The sequence below is a fragment of the Thalassophryne amazonica genome, chromosome 14 (genome assembly GCF_902500255.1).
Source record: "Thalassophryne amazonica chromosome 14, fThaAma1.1, whole genome shotgun sequence".
NCBI classification, from domain to species: Eukaryota; Metazoa; Chordata; class Actinopteri; order Batrachoidiformes; family Batrachoididae; genus Thalassophryne; species Thalassophryne amazonica.
This window is the reverse complement of record NC_047116.1, coordinates 53,291,020-53,311,034: the sequence shown is the minus strand read 5'-3', so window position 1 is coordinate 53,311,034 and position 20,015 is coordinate 53,291,020. Positions and strand designations below refer to the sequence as shown.

Here is a 20,015-nt window from a genome sequence, read left to right as displayed (position 1 = left end):
GCAAGGCAAATTAGTGAGCAGACGCAGCTGGAAACTTGTAATGGCTTGATTGTCGAAAATGAGACAAAATGAGGTGTGGTCTGGGACAGACTTGGTGCATTGGTTTCATCTGTCACCAAGAAGCATTGGAGACTTAGAACAGGTCTAAACTCTAGCACTGTACAGAATTGTATAAAATAGTGGTGTCCAAAATATTCCAGAAAGGGATCAGAGGGTGCAGGTTTTCTTTGCAGCCACTCACTCCGGCAGGTGATTTCATCCCACCTGCTCAAGTCTAACAATGATGTTTGCTAGTAAAAAAAAAGTTTCATCTGCTGTGACTGGATAGCATGTATCCTTAGCGCTTGGCATCATGGTTTATTGCAACTTGCACCTTTCCCAGAAGCTACTGTCATCTGAGCATTGATATTGATATTGCATGTGCTTATAGACAAAAACAAATAAGAGACAAAATTCAATTTATTATTCAACTAAACTGCAAATATATGAAATTTTTTAACATGAAATACTTCTCTAAATAAATAACAGTAAATTCTGAAATAGAACTATTTTTTAAGTGTTGCATGTGCTACACAAGGCCATAGGGTCACTGACCCTAAAGAGATTCCCTCCTTGGCACAGTGATCTATTTAACAATTCAGTGTTACAACCAAAACTATGATACATACACTTTTCTTTCCTTTATATTTGACATCCTTGACCATGAAAACATACCACTAGAACTTGGAATCACTTTGTCTTTATTAGTTCAAAAGTTATTGTATAAAAACGATTTTTAGGTAATGGCGGTTTTCTTCTGGATCTAGCTCCATAACATTTGAAGCTACATCAAATCTGATGACATCTTACTGAATCAGTACAGATTCAGCTACAATTTGGTGTTAGTTGTGCATCTCTAGCTTCATTTGTCACCTCACACTGACACATTTTCTATTTTCCCTATATTTTTGCATATTCTGGATCACCAGATCCGGATCCGATCATCACCAAACTTTGTTGTTTGATAGAACATTTGACTAAGTTACACCCTAATTTTCAAGCCTTTCTGCCTTGTTTTTGTGGAGTTAGAAACTAGAATGTCAAAATTCCCCCTATCCTGCAATGGTGAAGAATCCTTTAAAAAAAATCCTGGATCCGGATTGTGATCCGGATCGCCACTAAAATTTAATTACTTGTCATTTCCAACCACTCCACAAAATTTCATCAAAATCCGTTCAAAAATCTTTTAGTTATCCTGCTGACAAACAGACAGACAAACAAACAAACGCTACCGAAAACATAACCTCCTTGACGGAGGTAATAAATGGAACAGTTTTGACTGTTGAATGCTTCTGTGATGGAGGCCAGCAGGAGTCGCTGTGCGCTGGTAGTCAAAAAGCCTCACTTCCCCGACAGCCAAAGGATACTCAGGACAGAGCCCGGGTTTTAGCCGACTGTTCACAGCGTCCACCTCCCAGAGATTATGAGTTCGCATCCTGAGTGGAGTGAGTGGGAGGATTCACACAATGCTTAATGAAAAACGTACAGCTGCTACAACCCCTGGCAAAAATTATGGAATCACAATCACCGGCTACGGAGGATGTTCATTCAGTTGTTTAATTTTGTAGAAAAAAAGCAGATCACAGACATGACACAAAACTAAAGTCATTTCAAATGGCAACTTTCTGGCTTTAAGAAACACTATAAGAAATCAGGAAAAAAATTGTGGCAGTCAATAACGGTTACTTTTTTAGACAAAGCAGAGGGGAAAAAATATGGAATCATGAAAAACAAAAGAACGCTCCAACACATCACTAGTATTTTGTTGCACCACCTCTGGCTTTTATAACAGCTTGCAGTCTCTGAGGCATGGACTTAATGAGTGACAAACAGTACTCTTCATCAATCTGGTTCCAACTTTCTCTGATTGCTGTTGCCAGATCAGCTTTGCAGGTTGGAGCCTTGTCATGGACCATTTTCTTCAACTTCCACCAAAGATTTTCAATTGGATTAAGATCCGGACTATTTGCAGGCCATGACATTGACCCTATGTGTCTTTTTGCAAGGAATGTTTTCACAGTTTTTGCTCTATGGCAAGATGCATTATCATCTTGAAAAATGATTTCATCATCCCCAAACATCCTTTCAATTGATGGGATAAGAAAAGTGTCCAAAATATCAACGTAAACTTGTGCATTTATTGATGATGTAATGACAGCCATCTCCCCAGTGCCTTTACCTGACATGCAGCCCCATATCATCAATGACTGTGGAAATTTACATGTTCTCTTTAGGCAGTCATCTTTATAAATCTCATTGGAATGGCACCAAACAAAAGTTCCAGCATCATCACCTTGCCCAATGCAGATTCGAGATTCATCACTGAATAAGAGTTTGATAATCCTCTCCTTTGTTTCAATTGACATCTCTCGTGTTGGAGCCATGATTCATGTCAGTCCACTTGGTGCAACAGCTCTCCAAGGTGTGATCACTCCTTTTTAGATGCAGACTAACGAGCAGATCTGATTTGATGCAGGTGTTAGTTTTGCGGATGAAAATTTACAGGGTGATTCCATAATTTATTCCTCAGAATTGAGTGAGTCCATATTTTTTTTCCCTCTGCTTGGTTAAAAAAGTAACCGTTACTGACTGACACAATTTTTTTTCTTGATTTCTTATAGTGTTTCTTAAAGCCAGAAAGTTGCCATTTGAAATGACTTTAGTTTTGTGTCATGTCTGTGATCTGCTTTTTTCTACAAAATTAAACAACTGAATGAACATCCTCCGAGGCCGGTGATTCCATAATTTTTGCCAGGGGTTGTATACTTGGTCTCCAAAGTAAAGATCAAACAATGTTGACGTCCATTGGTTTTTACAACATTTGACATGTTACTCTGCAATGTGATAACTAAGCATGACACATGGTATAAACTATTAACCCTATTAACCAACAATTTGCATCACTTTTTACCAAAATTGGAACAGCTTTAACTTTTGACTCCTGTACAAACTGAAACTGACCTTTGTAACCATTCTTACTGCTTTTACCCCATAACTCCATAACATCCGGAATCCGGATCCGATCATCACCAAACTTTGTTGTTTGATATAACATTTGACTGTTACACCCTAATTTTTTTTCAAGCCTTTCTGCCTTGTTTTTGTGGAGTTAGAAACTAGAATGTCAAAATTCCCCCTATCCTGCTGACAAACAAACAAACAAACTCGACCGAAAACATAACCTCCTTGGCGGAGGTAAAAATGGCTTTTAATGTTCATCCATATTCAAAGCTTGTACCCATCATTGATGCACATTTGCATCAGCATTTGTGATGTGAGGTAGCGAGGTCAAGCAATGTTGTATATGATGGAAGAAAACCCAGCACATCTCTGTGACAGCGATGTCTTTCTTTCTTTCTTTGGTTTTTAATTTCTACAGGCTGCTTGTGATGAGTTCAGCAAATGTTTCCCTACTGAATCAGACAAGCCAGTGTCCACACATGCAGGTAGGCAACACTGCTACACCAGTTTGTGTTCATTTGTAATCAGTGGTGGTTTTGAAAAAAATTCTCAGGAGGGGCATTTTTTCTGATAATGATTAACGCAACCCATTCAGTAAATGCATTAATAACACTTAGAGGTCCAAGCTTTTCTCTTCTACCTGTAAAGCCCACGGAGAGTCAAATGACCCCAAGATCCCCCGTGGAGAGCTACTTCTGTTACGTAAACAAGGAAGTTTCAGAACACCTCAGGGGAGGGGCTGACTTGGCTAGCCACATTCTTGTGTTTGCATATTTGCTGTCTGTGTGTTTACCACATTCGTGTGTTTGCATAATTGTGCGACTGTTCGATGTGCTGTCTGGGACAGGTATACTTGTGGCAAATGCAGAAAAGACCTTCCATGGCAGTGTGGGGACTGTTAGTCATTGTGAGTGACTGTAACCTGTACCTATTGTATATATTTTTGGTTTTCTGGTGGGTTTTTTTTTTTTTTTTTTTTTTTTTTTTTGGTACCTTTTGGTACATTTCAATACAATTCAGAAAACAAAATTTCATCTCTCCCCCAGGGTAAAGTTATTTATCCACATAAGCACAAATCAGCAGCCCTTTCAGCTAAGCAGGCACACAGACAGCAAATATGCAAACACAAGAATAGGGCTAGCCAAGTCAGCCCCTCCCCTGAGGTGTTCTGAGACTTCCTTGTTTACATAACAGAAGTAGCTCTCCACAGGGGATCTTGGGGTCATTTGACTCTCCTGTGGGCCTTAGAGGTAGATTGGTCATTTGACCAGTCCTTGGCCTAAGGCAATCATATCAATTTGTTGTTAGCTGAATAACTCGTACAGCAATACCTCCACTAGATGGCAGCATACAACACAACAATTTCCCCTCTGGCTACATAAATTATAGGTGTTTGTTTATTTTTCCTTCAATGATGAATAACTGCTGTTAATTAACTACTGTTAATGTCCCCCCCCCCCCCTTTTTAATTCAAGGGTTCTTTTCTGAAATCACTTCGAGATCAGGACTGCATGAGTGTAAAATGGGAAATGTGACTATACAGTTGGTCACAGGGGACATAACTAAGGAGACCACTGATGTCATTGTCAACTCCTCCAATGACAAATTTAATCTCAAGTCAGGTAAATTCTGTTGCGTAACCTCAGTTTTGAAGATCAAATTTGTTTGCTTGTTGATATGTGTTTAAGCTTGATATGTAGTGCATAATCTTGAAAATAAATGCATTATATTTCCAATCTGCAGTAAGGTAGATCCTACCATATCTGATTTGAAATTTGTAGCCACTTTGGTATATTAAGTGTTTTTGTCTTATCATAATTGGACAACTGTCAATAGTCGCAACTGCTTTTCTACATTTTATTTTATCTATTTATTTATTGTCTCTTCTCTAGGAGTATCCAAAGCTATTCTGGATGCAGCTGGCCAGGCTGTAGAAGCAGAATGTCAGGTTCTAGGTAAAAACATTCACATCTACATTTCAAGTATTTTTGATAACATCATCCAGACTATAAAACAGACATTGTAAATCGAGTGCAGTTTTATAAAGTTTTTCCAGCTGGTGCAGAATTGCCCAGTGGGGCAAATTGGAGCTGAAGGTCTTTGCTCAAGGGCACCTTATTGATTTTTGTGTCTGATCAGGGAATTATGTTGGAATGACATTCTGGTATTGAGCAGGAAGCAGGGTGGTTTCCAATGCACTTGTTTCCTTGAGCAGAAAATTCCTGGTTCAAGACCACCCCTGCCTGTTCTCCATGTATGTGGAGTTTCATCAGGAAGGGCATTGTTCCATATCTATTGACTGATCTGTTATGGCAACCCTGAGTGTAAAAAAAAAAAAAATAGGAGGAGCCAAAATAACTTGCTTATCTTCTGTTAGCAAGCCTTTTCTACATCTCTAACCTTTAGAACACCGCTTCACACAATTGTGTAACCATTTTTAGCCTCCATTGCTATGGTGCAGGTTGAAGTGGACCCAGACCACATGTGGATCTATCCATGCATGCATCACTCAGCTTTGGCATACAATTCCTCAAAAGAAAATTGTGGACCCAAGTTATTTGGAATAGATGTTCATTTCAAAACCTGATTAAATGAGTTGAGGAGGCACTGACCTTGACCTTGAGGACTGCTTTCTTCCACCTGCAAAAAATATAGCGAAAAATTCATCCCATCCTGTCTGTGGCTAATGCTGAGACCCTGATTCATGCATTTGTTTCTTCTACAACCCCTGGCAAAAATTATGGAATCACGGGCCTCGGAGGATGTTCATTCAGTTGTTTAATTTTGTAGAAAAAAAGCAGATCACAGACATGACACAAAACTAAAGTCATTTCAAATGGCAACTTTCTGAAGCAGAGGAAAAAAATTTGGAATCACTCAATTCTGAGGAAAAAATTATGGAATCAAGAAAAACAAAAGAACGCTCCAACACGTCACTAGTATTTTGTTGCACCACCTCTGGCTTTTATAACAGCTTGCAGTCTCTGAGGCATGGACTTAATGAGTGACAAACAGTACTCTTCATCAATCTGGCTCCAACTTTCTCTGATTGCTGTTGCCAGATCAGCTTTGCAGGTTGGAGCCTTGTCATGGTCCATTTTCTTCAACGTCCACCAAAGATTTTCAATTAGATTAAGATCCGGACTATTTGCAGGCCATGACATTGACCCTATGTGTCTTTTTGCAAGGAATGTTTTCACAGTTTTTGCTCTATGGCAAGATGCATTATCATCTTGAAAAATGATTTCATCATCCCCAAACATCCTTTCAATTGATGGGATAAGAAAAGTGTCCAAAATATCAACGTAAACTTGTGCATTTATTGATGATGTAATGACAGCCATCTCCCCAGTGCCTTTACCTGACATGCAGCCCCATATCATCAATGACTGTGGAAATTTACATGTTCTCTTCAGGCAGTCATCTTTATAAATCTCACTGGAACGGCACCAAACAAAAGTTCCAGCATCATGACTCCAGTTTCCTCCCATTCGTTCCTCATTTGTTTTGTTGTGCATTTTCGATTTTTGAGACATATTGCTTTAAGTTTTCTGTCTTGACGCTTTGATGTCTTCCTTGGTCTACTAGTATGTTTGCCTTTAACAACCTTCCCATGTTGTTTGTATTTGGTTCAGAGTTTAGACACAGCTGACTGTGAACAACCAACATCTTTTGCAACAATGCGTGATGATTTACCCTCTTTTAAGAGTTTGATAATCCTCTCCTTTGTTTCAATTGACATCTCTCGTGTTGGAGCCATGATTCATGTCAATCCACTTGGTGCAACAGCTCTCCAAGGTGTGATCACTCCTTTTCAGATGCAGACTAACGAGCAGATCTGATTTGATGCAGGTGTTAGTTTTGGGATGAAAATTTACAGGGTGATTCCATAATGTATTCCTCAGAAGTGAGTGAGTCCATATTTTTTTTCCCTCTGCTTGGTCTAAAAAAGTAACCGTTACTGACCGCCACAATTTTTTTTCTTGATTTCTTATAGTGTTTCTTAAATCCAGAAAGTTGCCATTTGAAATGACTTTAGTTTTGTGTCATGTCTGTGATCTGCTTGTTTTCTACAAAATTAAACAACTGAATGAACATCCTCCGAGGCCGGTGATTCCATAATTTTTGCCAGGGGTTGTAGATTGGACAACTGCAATGTTTTATTTTCTGGTTTGCCACAGTCCAGCATGAGGGGTCTCCAATTGGTTCAAACTGCTGCTACCAGACTTTTGACAGGCAGCAGAACGTTTGACCACATTACACCCATTTTGGCATCTCTTCACTGGCTTCCTGTCCCTGTGAGATCAGATTTGAAGGTTCTGCTATTAAACTATAACATTATTCACGGACTGGCACCTCCCTACTTAGCTGACCCAATTAAACCCTATGTACCGGCCTGGGCTTGGCGTTCTCAGGGTGCAGGACTACTTTGTGTCCCTAGGGTGAATAAAAAGTCTGTGGGTCACAGAGCTTTCTCTTATTTTGCCCCTGTTCTGTGGAATGATCTCCCTGCATTAATAAAAGTCAGATTCTGTAGAGACTTTCAAGTCCAGACTTAGGGACCCTTCACACATAGTGCGAAGTTTGGTCAAAGTGCGCATGACGCAGGAATTGTGTGCAAACCATGAAGCTTAGGGCTAGTGGCCAGCGATCACCTTAGTATTTCTTCTGTTTTTCTTGTTACTTAATACTGACAAATTATACCATATTTGTAATCTTTCTGCCGTCTGATTCTGTTTTTTTCCTCTGTTTGAGGTGCAGCTCCATCCAGAAGTGGGAGTGGGTGTCTTCTTCTGCAATGGTCATGAAATAGACAAGATCTGTGGCAGCTTTGTTGTGATTTGACACTATATAAATGAAATAAATTGAAATAAAATTGAATTGATCTATGTCATTTGGTCAGTGCACAAAAATAAGCTTTCTGTCCCCGTGTGCATCCATGACCTTCACTGGTTCATTACTCAACATCTAATTGTCTCAGACCAAAGGTATTTGGGATATAGGTTGATCTCACACACATCTAAGAAATGCTAAGGGTGCCAACTTTGATTTATGCTTTCTTGGTCAAGTCTGAGACATTGTGTAAAAGTCAGCCCTCCATCTGTGTGTACATCCGTGGCCTTTACTGTACAGTCACTCAACTCCAAATCTTTGAAGACACAAAATATTTAGGAAAAATAATAAATTTAAAAAAAATAATAATAAATTCATTCTCCACAGTATCAATTCAACAAGAGCTACTGGTATTTCAGGATAGATTTCTTGTCCGATATTGTCATTTAACAGCGCACCTTTGCACAATAAAGAACAAGATTGTTAAACTGACATTTACAACTTTTGTACTTTTGTTTCTCATGGCTCAAAATAATTCATAGAAACTTTATAATCCTTTAGGTGCACAGGGCAGTGACAGTATGATAATAACTCATCCGGGCAGTCTAAAGTGTAAGAACATCCTTCATGTGGTTGGACAGGCAGATCCAATAAAAATCCAGAATGTGGTGAAAAAGGTCATCCAAAGGTGTCTGAAGGACTCCTACACCTCTGTCTCATTGCCAGCCATTGGCACAGGTGAGATTTCATACGAGAATCTAGAACTTTTTTCAGTGTGTCAGTCAGGATTGTGTGCAGTTTGGATTTGTCTTCTAATCCTTAAACTGTTGTACATTATATGTGAAAGCAAATGCTTTGTGTGTGTGTGGGGGTGGGGTGGGTGGGGGGGGTTCCAGCACGTTTAACAGGATGCATAAAAACACCTTGCAAATGGTGTCATTATGTAGTTTATCCACCAGATGGTGGTCTGACAGCATTGTTTACAATGCTTTTAATCCTAATCCTATAGCAGGTCTGCAACCTGCAGCCCTATGCTGCTGAATTACTGGACTATATAATTGCAGCACCAAATATTATTTGACACTGTGCCATTGTAGGTCAAGGAAAAGTAGAAGCAAGACATGTGGCGGACGCTATGTTGGATGCAGTTGTTGCTGTTTTGAGCAAGAACCCTGGGAGCCCACTGAAGATGATCCGAATTGTCATATTCCAGCAAACCATGCTGAAAGATTTTTACAAGAGTATGCAACGAAGAGAAGCTAGTGACCAACAGCAAAAAGGGAGCAGCTTCTGGGGAAATATTGGTTCCAAATTCAAGTGTAAGTAAAGGGAAACCTATCGTACTGGTAAGCACATATAAGGTTTATGGATACTTAATCAAAATTGTAACATTTGTAATTAGAAGCACAAACAGACATTTTATACAGTTGTATGCAAAAGTCTGGGCATCCCTGATAATTTTCGTGATTTTCCTTTATAAATCATTGGTTGTCTGGATCAGGCAGGTGCATAAATTTGGGCACCCTTGTCATTTTATTGATTTGAATACATTAAGCACAAATTATTGGAACACAAAATTGGTTTGGTAAGCTCACTGACCGTTGATCTCCTTACACAGGTGAATCCAATCATGAGAGGGTATTTAAGGTGGCCATTTGCAAATGTTTCCCCTCTTTGCATGTCTTCTAATGAGTGGCAACATGGAAGCCTCTAAACAACTCTCAAATGACCTGAAAACAAAGATTGTTCAACATCATGGTTTAGGGGAAGGATACAAAAAGCTATCTCAGAGATTTTAGCTGTCAGTTTCCACTGTAAGGAGCATAGAGAGGAAATGGAAGACCACAGGCACAGTACTAGTTAAGACCCGAAGTGGCAGGCCAAGAAAAATCTCAGATTAGCTGAAGCGAAGGATGGTGAGAACAGTCATAGTCAACCCACAGACCGGCTCCAAAGACATACAGTATGATCTTGCTGCAGATGCTGTGGGGCTGTTTGGCCAGTGCGACTACTGGAATCTTGTTAAAGTTGAGGGTCACATGGATTCCAGTCAGTATCAACAGATTCTTGAGAACAATGTTCCTGAATTAGTGACAAAGTTGAAGTTGCGCCGGGACTGGATCTTTCAACATAACGACCTTAAACACTGCTCAAATTCTACTAAGACATTCATGCAGAGGAACAAGTACAACATTCTGGAATGGCAATTTCACTCCCCAGACCTGAATATTATTGAAAATCTATGTTGTGATTTTAAGCAGGCTGGCCATGCTCAGAAACCAACAAACCTGAGATGTTTTGTAAAGAAGAATGGTCCAAAATACCTTCATCCAAAATCCAGACTCTCATTGGAAGCTTTAGGAAGTGTTTAGAGGCTGTTATTTCTGCAAACGGAGGATCGACTAAATACTGATGTATTTTTTCTGTTGGGGTGCCCAAATTTATCCACCTGCCTAATTTTGTTTAAAGAATTATTGCACACTTTCTGTAAATCCTATAAACTGCATTTCATTTCTCAAATATCACTGTGTTTGTCTGCTATATGATATATTTAACTGAAATCTCTGATCTAAACAACCAATGATTTATAAAGGAAAATCATGGAAATCATCAGGGGTGCCCAAACTTTTACATACAACTGTATGTACTTTGTGTCATCTATGATGAAATGTGAAAAATAATTTCCAGTAACAACAGATGTATTCATGTTATAAAATGTAGTTGTTTCACAACATTATACAAGTATGTAGTATAAACTGGTTGTTTGTAGCTTTGAAAATATAATGACTCTGTAAATTGGGCAAAAATGTAAAAATTGGTGGAACTGACTTTCAACATTTTGGATACTATGATGATGTGACTTTGTTCTTTCAGCGCTCTTCACTGCTGCTGACACACAGCCACAGAAAGGAGGAGATTTTGTCATTGAGCCTTTGAAGGTGGACCCGACTTGCTTTCACATCTGTGGCCGTTCACAGGCTACAGTTAACTCAGCTAAACAGTGTCTCAATGACTTCATATGTAAGGAACAAGACAACACCTGCATTAAAGACAACATCATTCTTAGCTTCACTACCGCAGACCATCAGCGACTTGTTGACATGCAGAAGACTATGGCTGTGAGCATAAGGGTTGAATGCAAGATGTCCCAGGCTTCAGTCTCTGTTGTGGGACTCCGTAAGGATGTGCTCAAGGCCAACAATGAGATATATGACATGCTGAGGAAGGCAAGAAATGAGGAGGAGTTGAAGAACAAAGTCGACCTTGCTTGTGCAAAGGTGGACTGGCAATACCAGCAACAGGGGAAACCATTTAAGAGTTTTGATTCAATGGCAAACTTCCAGCTTGAAGAAGCGTGGGAGAAGAAGCATCCGAATGTACAAGTTGTGATCGAGGGTCAGAAGTGCACTGTTACCATGCCAAGTGGACCTGCTAAAGACAGCCAAGGAGGTGCCATGAAAATAAGGAGGATTGACAAATCTAAAGGTATTTAAGATGTCTTCTGGAGTACATACACAGTAATGCAGTGGTCAAAGGGCTGTCACCCTTTCATGACTTGAGTCACAAGGTAACTTTGACGCAAATTTTGGGGTATGTTGGGGCCCTTTGTACAAAGTTGTCCCCACTCCTCATATATTTTGGGTGGCCACAAGCAATTTTTTTTAATGTTTGAAAATGCTCATCTGCATGTCCAAGAAAAAAAAAACTATGCTTAAAGTTTATCTTCTTAAATAGTATTAAGCAACTCAAGTGACCCTGTAACAGGTTGTGGAACACTCAAGGAGGTTGTCCACTGTGGCAGTAAATTTCCCACAATGCGTGGTGAATGACTAAGATGGACTGCAACCCTAACACCTTATCAACAAGACTGATGAAGGAATTGTCATGAAATGATCAAAGCTTGTCATGCCACAAGATTTGACAGTAACCTGGGGCTTCATGCACAAAGGCTGCGTACGCACAAAAATGTGGCGTATGTCCATCTCCACACTATGGTGACCAGATGTCCCACTTTGTGTGAGACAGTCCCGCATTTCCATTACCTTTCACAAATTGCGATGGAGTTATTGGTATTGTTGTTGACAGTCGGGCTTCAGGTTTGAAATGTGTGTTTTATGATCTGATCAATGGGCCATTGAAATTACTGGATTACTACATTGCTCGTTTGGGGAAAATTGTTGCTTTGTGGGGGACCCCTAAACAATGTCTGATTACAATAAAATTTGGCACAGATCTTTTATTTTATTAGTTGAATAAGAACAATATGTGGCCCAAAAGATTTTGTAACATTTGACATTTTGAAGAGGTCTACTGGTTACCCTGCTCCACATTAACATTGAGATGTATCAAAAGTGAAATGACTGGAAATGCACAGTGCATCACACCAAATTCATGGCTGGCATACACACATTCCTACAGCTATTGGTCCAGTGCCGACACGTAGAGTTGATGCTGGGAAACTGTTAATAGTGTGAAAATAAGTCGGACACACTTATGAACAATTAACACACTCGAGTGTTTGAAATTATATGGGTGTAAATAAAAGTATGCGCAAAGTGATGAGGAAAATGGCACTAAAAATGGCTGTGTGTTCACGTTGTTAGAGGACCTTGCAAATGGTGCAATTTGAGGTGAGTGTGTATTCCGGTAAAACAAGGATTTACTAACAAATAAAGATAATTGGCTCATAAGCTGATTTTGTTAACCAAGGTCAGTGTCACTGGATTTGCGCGCAGAACTGCGGTCAGCCCTAGAGCACAATACAGCGAGGAGCCAGGGGTTGTCTGTGCCTACACAGGTGCTGATCACGCTGGGCTTCCTTGCAACAGGGGCAATCCAACATAGCCTGCCCAATTAGTCATGAGTGCACCAGTCAACCTTTTGCTGAGTTATGCCAGCTGTGTGGAAGGCAATCATCCAAATATCATCCAGGTACATCACATTCCAATATTAAAGTGCAATTTGCAGCTAGAGCTGGTGTTCTGTCAAGATGAGCTTCCCCGTTGAGTTGAGCTCCCTGTAGCAAAAATCGAGTTATGTGTGTTGATTTGCACTTCCCTGTCTAGATGAGCTCCCCATCATCTAACAACAATATTCTGCTTTAAAGACAGTGTGTACATGCAAATCTTTACTTTTTTTTAATTGAAAAGACACTTATTATTGTATTTTTAGGTAAAGACACAACGTATGTGGATTTTCTTCGTTGGGTGAGCTCAACTCAACGGGTGAACTGTCCCGGTATAATACCTCAGTATAATTTCTTTTCTGTGTTCATCTGGAATGAGCAGACAGGGCAATCCCAGGGCCTATTTATGTGAATTTGCATATTTAAATGGGGCATATAAAGGGAGGAGTTTGGCACATCTGCAAGTGCGCTCAATTCCACGTTCAGTGGGCTGTACAAACGGAACATGCTTGGATCCATGCGTATGCACACTTTGATATGTTTGGGTATTTTTGTGCGTACAGCAGTTTCTGGGTTTTGGCGTACGCCATGTTTCAGTTGGAAATCCACACAAGTCTTTGTACATGAGGCCTCTGATTATCAAAAATTACCACACAATAATTACTACCAGAGTGCTGGGATTTTCAGTTTTGGTCAACTTTCCACTCATTAACAATCATCATAACCCACATTTTAACAATCTGAGAAGGATTTAATCAGAAAATACTTACTTATGAAGCCAAAATAAAGTACCTTCAAGAAATATGTAAGACTGGTATTTTTCCCATCATTTGACCTTTTCTAGACATTCTGAGTTGTTTTGATGTGTGTTTGACCTAAATATGGGAAGCTAAAAAAAAAACTTCATAAAATTGCACCAGAATGTATCTGATCCTGTGAATAACCCAAACTATGTGTGATTACATTAGATCAACTTCACCTGCCTCAACACTGGGATGCCATGCCCAATGACAAATTGTGTCACACCGTCACCATCCAGGCAAAAACAGCTGAACACGATGACATCCTGAATCTTTTCCAGACATCATGCAAAAGAACTGTCCTCAAGGTACTCTAAATTTTACACTCTTATATTTAACTTGTCACACTGATGCCCCCTCCAGTCAATTTTCAAAGTAAATGGACTGCATTTATATAGTGCTTTTTCCAAGTGAATCGGAAATTAAAGTACTTTACAATGATGACTTGCATTCACCCACTGATGTCAAAGTGCCGCTGTGCAAGGCGCTCAGCCACACACTGGGAGCAACTGAGATATTAAGGACTTTACCCAAGGACCCTGAGTGATTTTGTTTCTGGTCTGGTGGGATCCTCTGTTCTAAAGCCCCTCACTTAACTACTACTTCCTCCATCCTCCACTAATCAAATCAGATTTATTTGACATATATTGCACAAAAATTAATAAAAAGAGCAACACAAAATGAACATGAACCACAAACAAACTGTACAAAAAGCTGTTTTGTCCGCTTCTTTAGATCGAGAGGATCCAGAATGCCACATTGTGGAAGAGCCTTGAAATCAAGAAGAGTGAGATGGATCTAAGAAACGGTCATCAGAACAATGAGAAACATCTCTTCCATGGCACTTGCCCCACCACTATAGCTCACATCAACCAGCATGGCTTCAACAGGAGCTACGCAGGAAGGAATGGTGAGAAATATATCGACAGTGAAACACTTGACACTGGTTATTATTTTATGCTTTTTAAATTTCAGTTTAATGCTGTGAATGAATTAAAAAGTTAAGTAATTGTACATTTTTCTGGAATTAAATGCACCATAAAACTCGTAATCGCATACATTTTATATTCACACAACAAATCACTTTTTATACAGAATTAACAAAGGAAGTATATTTTAAAACATTTTAATGTAAATACCTTTAATCATAACCTGTTCACTTATTCATCACTCATCTTCAACCACTTATCCAGGATCGGGTCTCGGGAGCAACCGCTCCAGCGGGAGACCCCAAAATTCCCTCTCCTGAGCCACATTAACCACCTCTGGCACGGTGACGCCGTGGCGTTCCCAAGCCAGTGTGGAGATGTAATCTCTCCACCTAGTCCTGGGTCTTCCCCGGGGTCTCCTCCCAGCTGGACGTGCCTGGAACACCTCCCTAGGGAGGAACCCAGGAGGCATCCTTACCAGATGTCTGAGCCACTTCAGCTGGCTCCTTTCAACGCGAAGGAACAGTGGCTCTACTCTGAGCTCCCCACGGATGACCGAACTTCTCGCCCTGTCTCCAAGGGAGACACCAGCCACCGTCTTGGGGAAGCCCATTTCAGCCGCTTGTACCTGCGATCTAGTTCTTTCGGTCATGACCCAACCCTCATGACCATAATTGAAAGTAAGAATGAAGACAGACCAGTAGATTGTGACCTTTGCCTTTTGGCTCAGCTCCCTTTTCATCACAACAGTACGGCAGAGCGAATGCAACACTGTCCCTGCTCCATTGTCCCCTCACTTGTGAACAAGAAACCGAGGTACTTGAACTCCTTCACTTGCTCCTGCTGAGAACCATGACCTCAGATTTAGAGGTGCTGATCCTCATCCTAGCCATTCGACACTCAGCTGTGAACCGATCCAGTGAGTGTTGGAGGTCACAGGCTGATGAAGCCAACAGGACCACATCATCTGCAAAAAGCAGTGATGAGACACTGAGCCCACCAAACTGGAAACCCTCCTCCCCCTGACTACACCTCAGTATCCTGCCCATGAATATCACAAACAGGATTGTGACAAGGTGCAGCCCTGGCGGAGGCCAACCCCCACTGGAAACGAGTCCAACTTACTGCCGAGCACCGCAACACATCTCTCGCTTTGTGAGTACAGAGATTAGATGGCCCCTGAGAAGGGACCCCCTCCCTCCATACACTCCGGCACCTCCCACAGTATCTCCCGAGGTACCTGATCATACGTCTTGTCCAAGTCCACAAAACACATGTAGACTGGATGGGCATACTCCCAGGCCTCTCCGGGAACCATGACCTTATCGTGGTTTGTGTGCCATTGTGAACCTGAGAGCTGTGCTGTCTGGAGCCTTGTTGTACAGATTAATTTATTCATTGTGCACAACAAAAATAGTACAAGCTGCTTTGAGGGGGAAAAGAGGTGGATGAGCAATAAGAAAGTAAGAGCAGGTCTGTCACATGCAGGAAGGGAAAACAGATCATATTTGAGTTACTTCAGTGATGACTCAGCATAGCAACAAACACAGTGTGCGAGAAGAAATGATGATTAAATATACATCTCGATTGAGTGAATCGTCTATTTAAATGTAACTTGCAAATATTTGATGGACTTGAAGTGTGACATTTGGCCAAGTCACAGAAATGCACTTTGACCATTGTTTTCAAACGATGCACGGTGCCCAGCGGAGGTTCATATGAATTTAATGTATTATCATGGGCACTGCCAGTGCAGATGTAGCACATTGTACATACGTACAGGTGTGTTGGTGCTCTGTAATTTTCTTCAGCTGAAGCAAAAAATCCTCTCTTCATTGACAAATTGTGCTGTCACACCAGGGTAGTAATTGTTTCAGTCATCCTCTGTAAAGGTAACATGCTCTGCTTTCTTCTCTGACACATGCAGAGGGAAACCGCATACAGGTCAACATGAAGTGCACTGACAGACGTCTGGGGTAGCAGAGAGGTTTGTAATGGTGGTATGAACAAGGGCAGTGTGACTGCAGTGAGACATGCAGTAGGAATGACAGATGCGCTGAAGGTAGAGGTGGGGTTACACAAAAGATCGGGTGTGAGCCCTTTCTTGTATGAAACATTGATGGATGACATCAGGCAGGAGTCTCCATGGATTGTGATGTTTGCAGATGACATTGTGATCTATACTGAGAGTAGGAAGTGGAATTAGACTAGACTGGAGAGGTGGAGATACGTAGGGAGAAGGACACAGATGATTGAGCCACTAGGCAGGAAATGAAGAGCAAGCCAAAGAGGTTTATAGATGTGATGAGGGAGGATATGCAGGTAGTTGGTGTGACAGAGCAAGATACAGAGGGCAGGATGACATGGAAACATGATTTGCTGTGGCAACTCGGGCAACCCCTAACAGGAGCAGCTGAAAGAAGAAAACTCAGAGCAACATAGTGGTGCAAACTGTTAGAACGTTTAACTTCCAGTGAGTAGTTTTCTGGTTCAGGGTCACCTGTGGCCCATTCTCCTTGTACATCTGGAGTCCCTTCAGGAAGGGAACCTGATGTAAATCCTTTGCCAAGTCAATATGCAGATCCATACCGGAACTGCTGTGGCATCTCCCGAGCAAAAACATGAGAAGCCAAAAGAAATTAGTTTTAATACATTAAAATATTAGTATTACTGTTGTCTTCTTTTTTAATGACTAGATGTTATGACCACCTGATCTGTGAAGCAGCTTGTATTGAGCTCATAGCTCTTAATAAGTTATGTAAAATTTTTGAACTCCACTGACCATCACGTCACAGTTTGCATGCTAGTTATGACAGTCAGGAAGTGATGTCATAACTAGCTGTGCAAAAGCTAAGCTAGGAGCTTTCAGTCATAATAAAAATAATATTTTACTGTTTTTTAGTTACTCAGCACAATTTTACTATAGAAATAATGAATGTTTGAGTTCAGTGGTTCGAATATTTCATGAGCTGAAAGATGGAATGCTCCATTCAACGAGGTGAAGCCAAGTTAAATATTCGTTCCATTGAAAGAATGAAAAAAAAAAAAAATTATCAGTTCATAAACAACAGAAAATGGGCTTACATTTTGGTGTTTGTCACAACGTCAACAGTCCAACACAACTTTAAATAGGAGTCCAAATATAATTTTGATGATACAGTCCCTGATGTTGTGCACTGACTTTGTGTACTTTAAAAAAAAAAAAAAAAAAACTTCCAGCTTTTCATCCTAACAGCTCTTCATGCCTCCGGACAGCTTACGACGTCATGGATTTGTGTGTGTGTGTGTTAGAAGAATTAGCTCAGCCAGTTAACTTGTTCAAATTGTCATCCGTCAGCAAAACAAACTCTGCATGTTTAGCTAAACACTGCCCCCACTAGCGTGTGCATGGGCGGGGTTCACAGCGTGCAGTGGTACAAAACGTATGTAACCAATTAGCACAGTAAATGCAACACAACACAAATAGACGAATAATCCATGTCATGTGACATGCAAACTCAGCATTATATAATATATTTTACTGTTTTAGTTAGTCAAGACAATCTTACTATAAAAGAAAACATAGATCATCTTAATAAGATTTTGCCTTTGTGCTTTTTTTCAGCTGCTTGTTATGGCAACGGAACATATTTCGCTGTCGATGCTAGTTACTCTGCCCGTGACACCTACTCCATGCCAGACTCCCAAGGACAGAAGTACATGTACTTGTGCCGTGTGCTAACAGGAGATTTTACGGATGGCCAACAAAATATGATCGTGCCACCAGACAAGCCCTCTGGCTCTCTTCAACGGTATGACAGCGTCGTGGACAACACAGCCAAACCCTCCATGTTTGTCATCTTCCATGACACCCAGGCTTACCCAGAGTATTTGATTACCTTCAAGTGATACAACTACAGACATTGACATCAGAAATAAACTCTCTGCATAAGTCTTTGAATGTGAAATGCTTACTTGATAATGATGAGGTTTTTGTGATTATAAGCATCTTGAAAATGACATCTTGAAAACATAGGTGGGCATAAAATAATAATCGAAGAAGAAAGAAAGAGTTTAGAAAATTAGCCCCATGTTATGTGGAATCTCTGAAATGTTTAACAGTTTTGTGTGTTACTGTACTTTGTATAAACACTGTGACTACTTCAAGTTTGGCACAAATGTATCTGATCAAGCATCTGAGGAAATTGTTTCAACTCGATGCATGCGTAATTGGATCACGTTAAGCCATGTATTTTCAAATTAAAATTGTGCATTCTTTCAATTAATGGCTTTATGATGTAAAATAAAAGTTTGCACACCGTGTACTGTACACGTAGGATTTGTTTTTCACCCTGCATGCACAGTGAGCAGGGTATTGAAATTGCTCCTGGGTAGAGGGTCATTGTTGAGAATCCAGTACAGATCTGCATCAGGATTTAGCACAGGTACTACGTGGAGAAACAGACACACAGCCCCTGTTCTTTCAAAGCAGTTTTCCAGCTATGTACTTATCGGGACCTGAGATCTGATAGGCTCAGGGGTGTACAGATCAGATTGGCTGCTTCTGGTGAAGTGTCCGTGTGTGAGCAGAAAAATTAAACAAATTGCTTTGATGGATTTTCACCAAACTTGATGGGAATATTATTTGTGTTTGAGTCTCCAGATAATTAACTTTTGAAATAGAATGATCAAAGGCCAAGCAAAATGTAGTCCAAAAAATAAGTAATATTTGTGAACGATTGGTAAAACTGATTAGTGTCACAATGAAATCAAACTATGAAGTCATATATAGTTTTTAAATGACCTTTAAGATGACTTAAATTTGCTTCTTTAAGCCAACTAATGGAAGAGGACAAAGGTGCAATGCCCATACAGTTCCAGAAGGAAAAGAGTTTGTGTTCATCCCATCTGTCTATGTCCGTCTGTCTGTGTCTCTGTGTACAAGAGAATCAATATGCAAAAGTGTGGACATGTCACCATTTAATGATGACTTAAGCCCCTTTCATAATGCGCCGTACCAACTACACCGAACTTATGCAGCCTTATGTGGCAATACGCTAAGGGAGGCAAAACATTAAATGTTTAATTTGTCATGGCCTTTCGGCATATAGCGCTGGACGTAGCAATCTACGCAAGTCGACCCAACACTCCGCTACTGTATGTAAGTCTATGCAACATTGTACTACTGTACACCAAGCCTCCGCAATTGTACGCAACCCTACATCAGTCCGGCAAAAAAAATCCTTTTAGGTTTTTTATCGTACATCTGTATTGATAGATTTTATTCATCCCACTGAACTTTGCTGGCAGTGAAGCTTCAAACCAGGGAAGAAGAGATGGACCAAGCTTCCATGTCCACTATAACTCCTCATGGACGGATCAGCAGTGAGAGGACATGTCCTACTACAGCTCCTCACAGACGGATCACGTGCATGATCGGTGGCTGCAGCTGCACCTTCACCTCCTCAAGTTCTCTAACGATTGTGGCACATTAAATAAAGTCCGTTAACTCCTGGAAATAATCTATTTCACTTTTTCCAATGTATCAAATCCATCTGCGTGTCCAGG

General features: G+C 40.5%; 1 protein-coding gene across 2 annotated transcripts in view; it reads left to right on the top strand.

Moving 5' to 3' along the window:
• LOC117525427 (protein mono-ADP-ribosyltransferase PARP14-like) overlaps positions 1–18,575 on the top strand; it is a 38,572-nt gene extending 19,997 nt beyond the window's left edge. For both annotated transcript variants that reach the window (XM_034187286.1, XM_034187285.1), the window contains exons 9-17: positions 3,419–3,485; positions 4,476–4,622; positions 4,893–4,955; positions 8,395–8,571; positions 8,931–9,152; positions 10,708–11,319; positions 13,708–13,847; positions 14,275–14,449; positions 18,073–18,575. In XM_034187286.1, the coding sequence (XP_034043177.1) occupies positions 3,419–3,485; positions 4,476–4,622; positions 4,893–4,955; positions 8,395–8,571; positions 8,931–9,152; positions 10,708–11,319; positions 13,708–13,847; positions 14,275–14,449; positions 18,073–18,356 (1,887 nt within the window). In that variant the 3' untranslated portion in view covers positions 18,357–18,575. The remainder of the gene's footprint in view (positions 1–3,418; positions 3,486–4,475; positions 4,623–4,892; positions 4,956–8,394; positions 8,572–8,930; positions 9,153–10,707; positions 11,320–13,707; positions 13,848–14,274; positions 14,450–18,072) is intronic.
• The last annotated feature ends 1,440 nt before the right edge of the window (positions 18,576–20,015 follow it).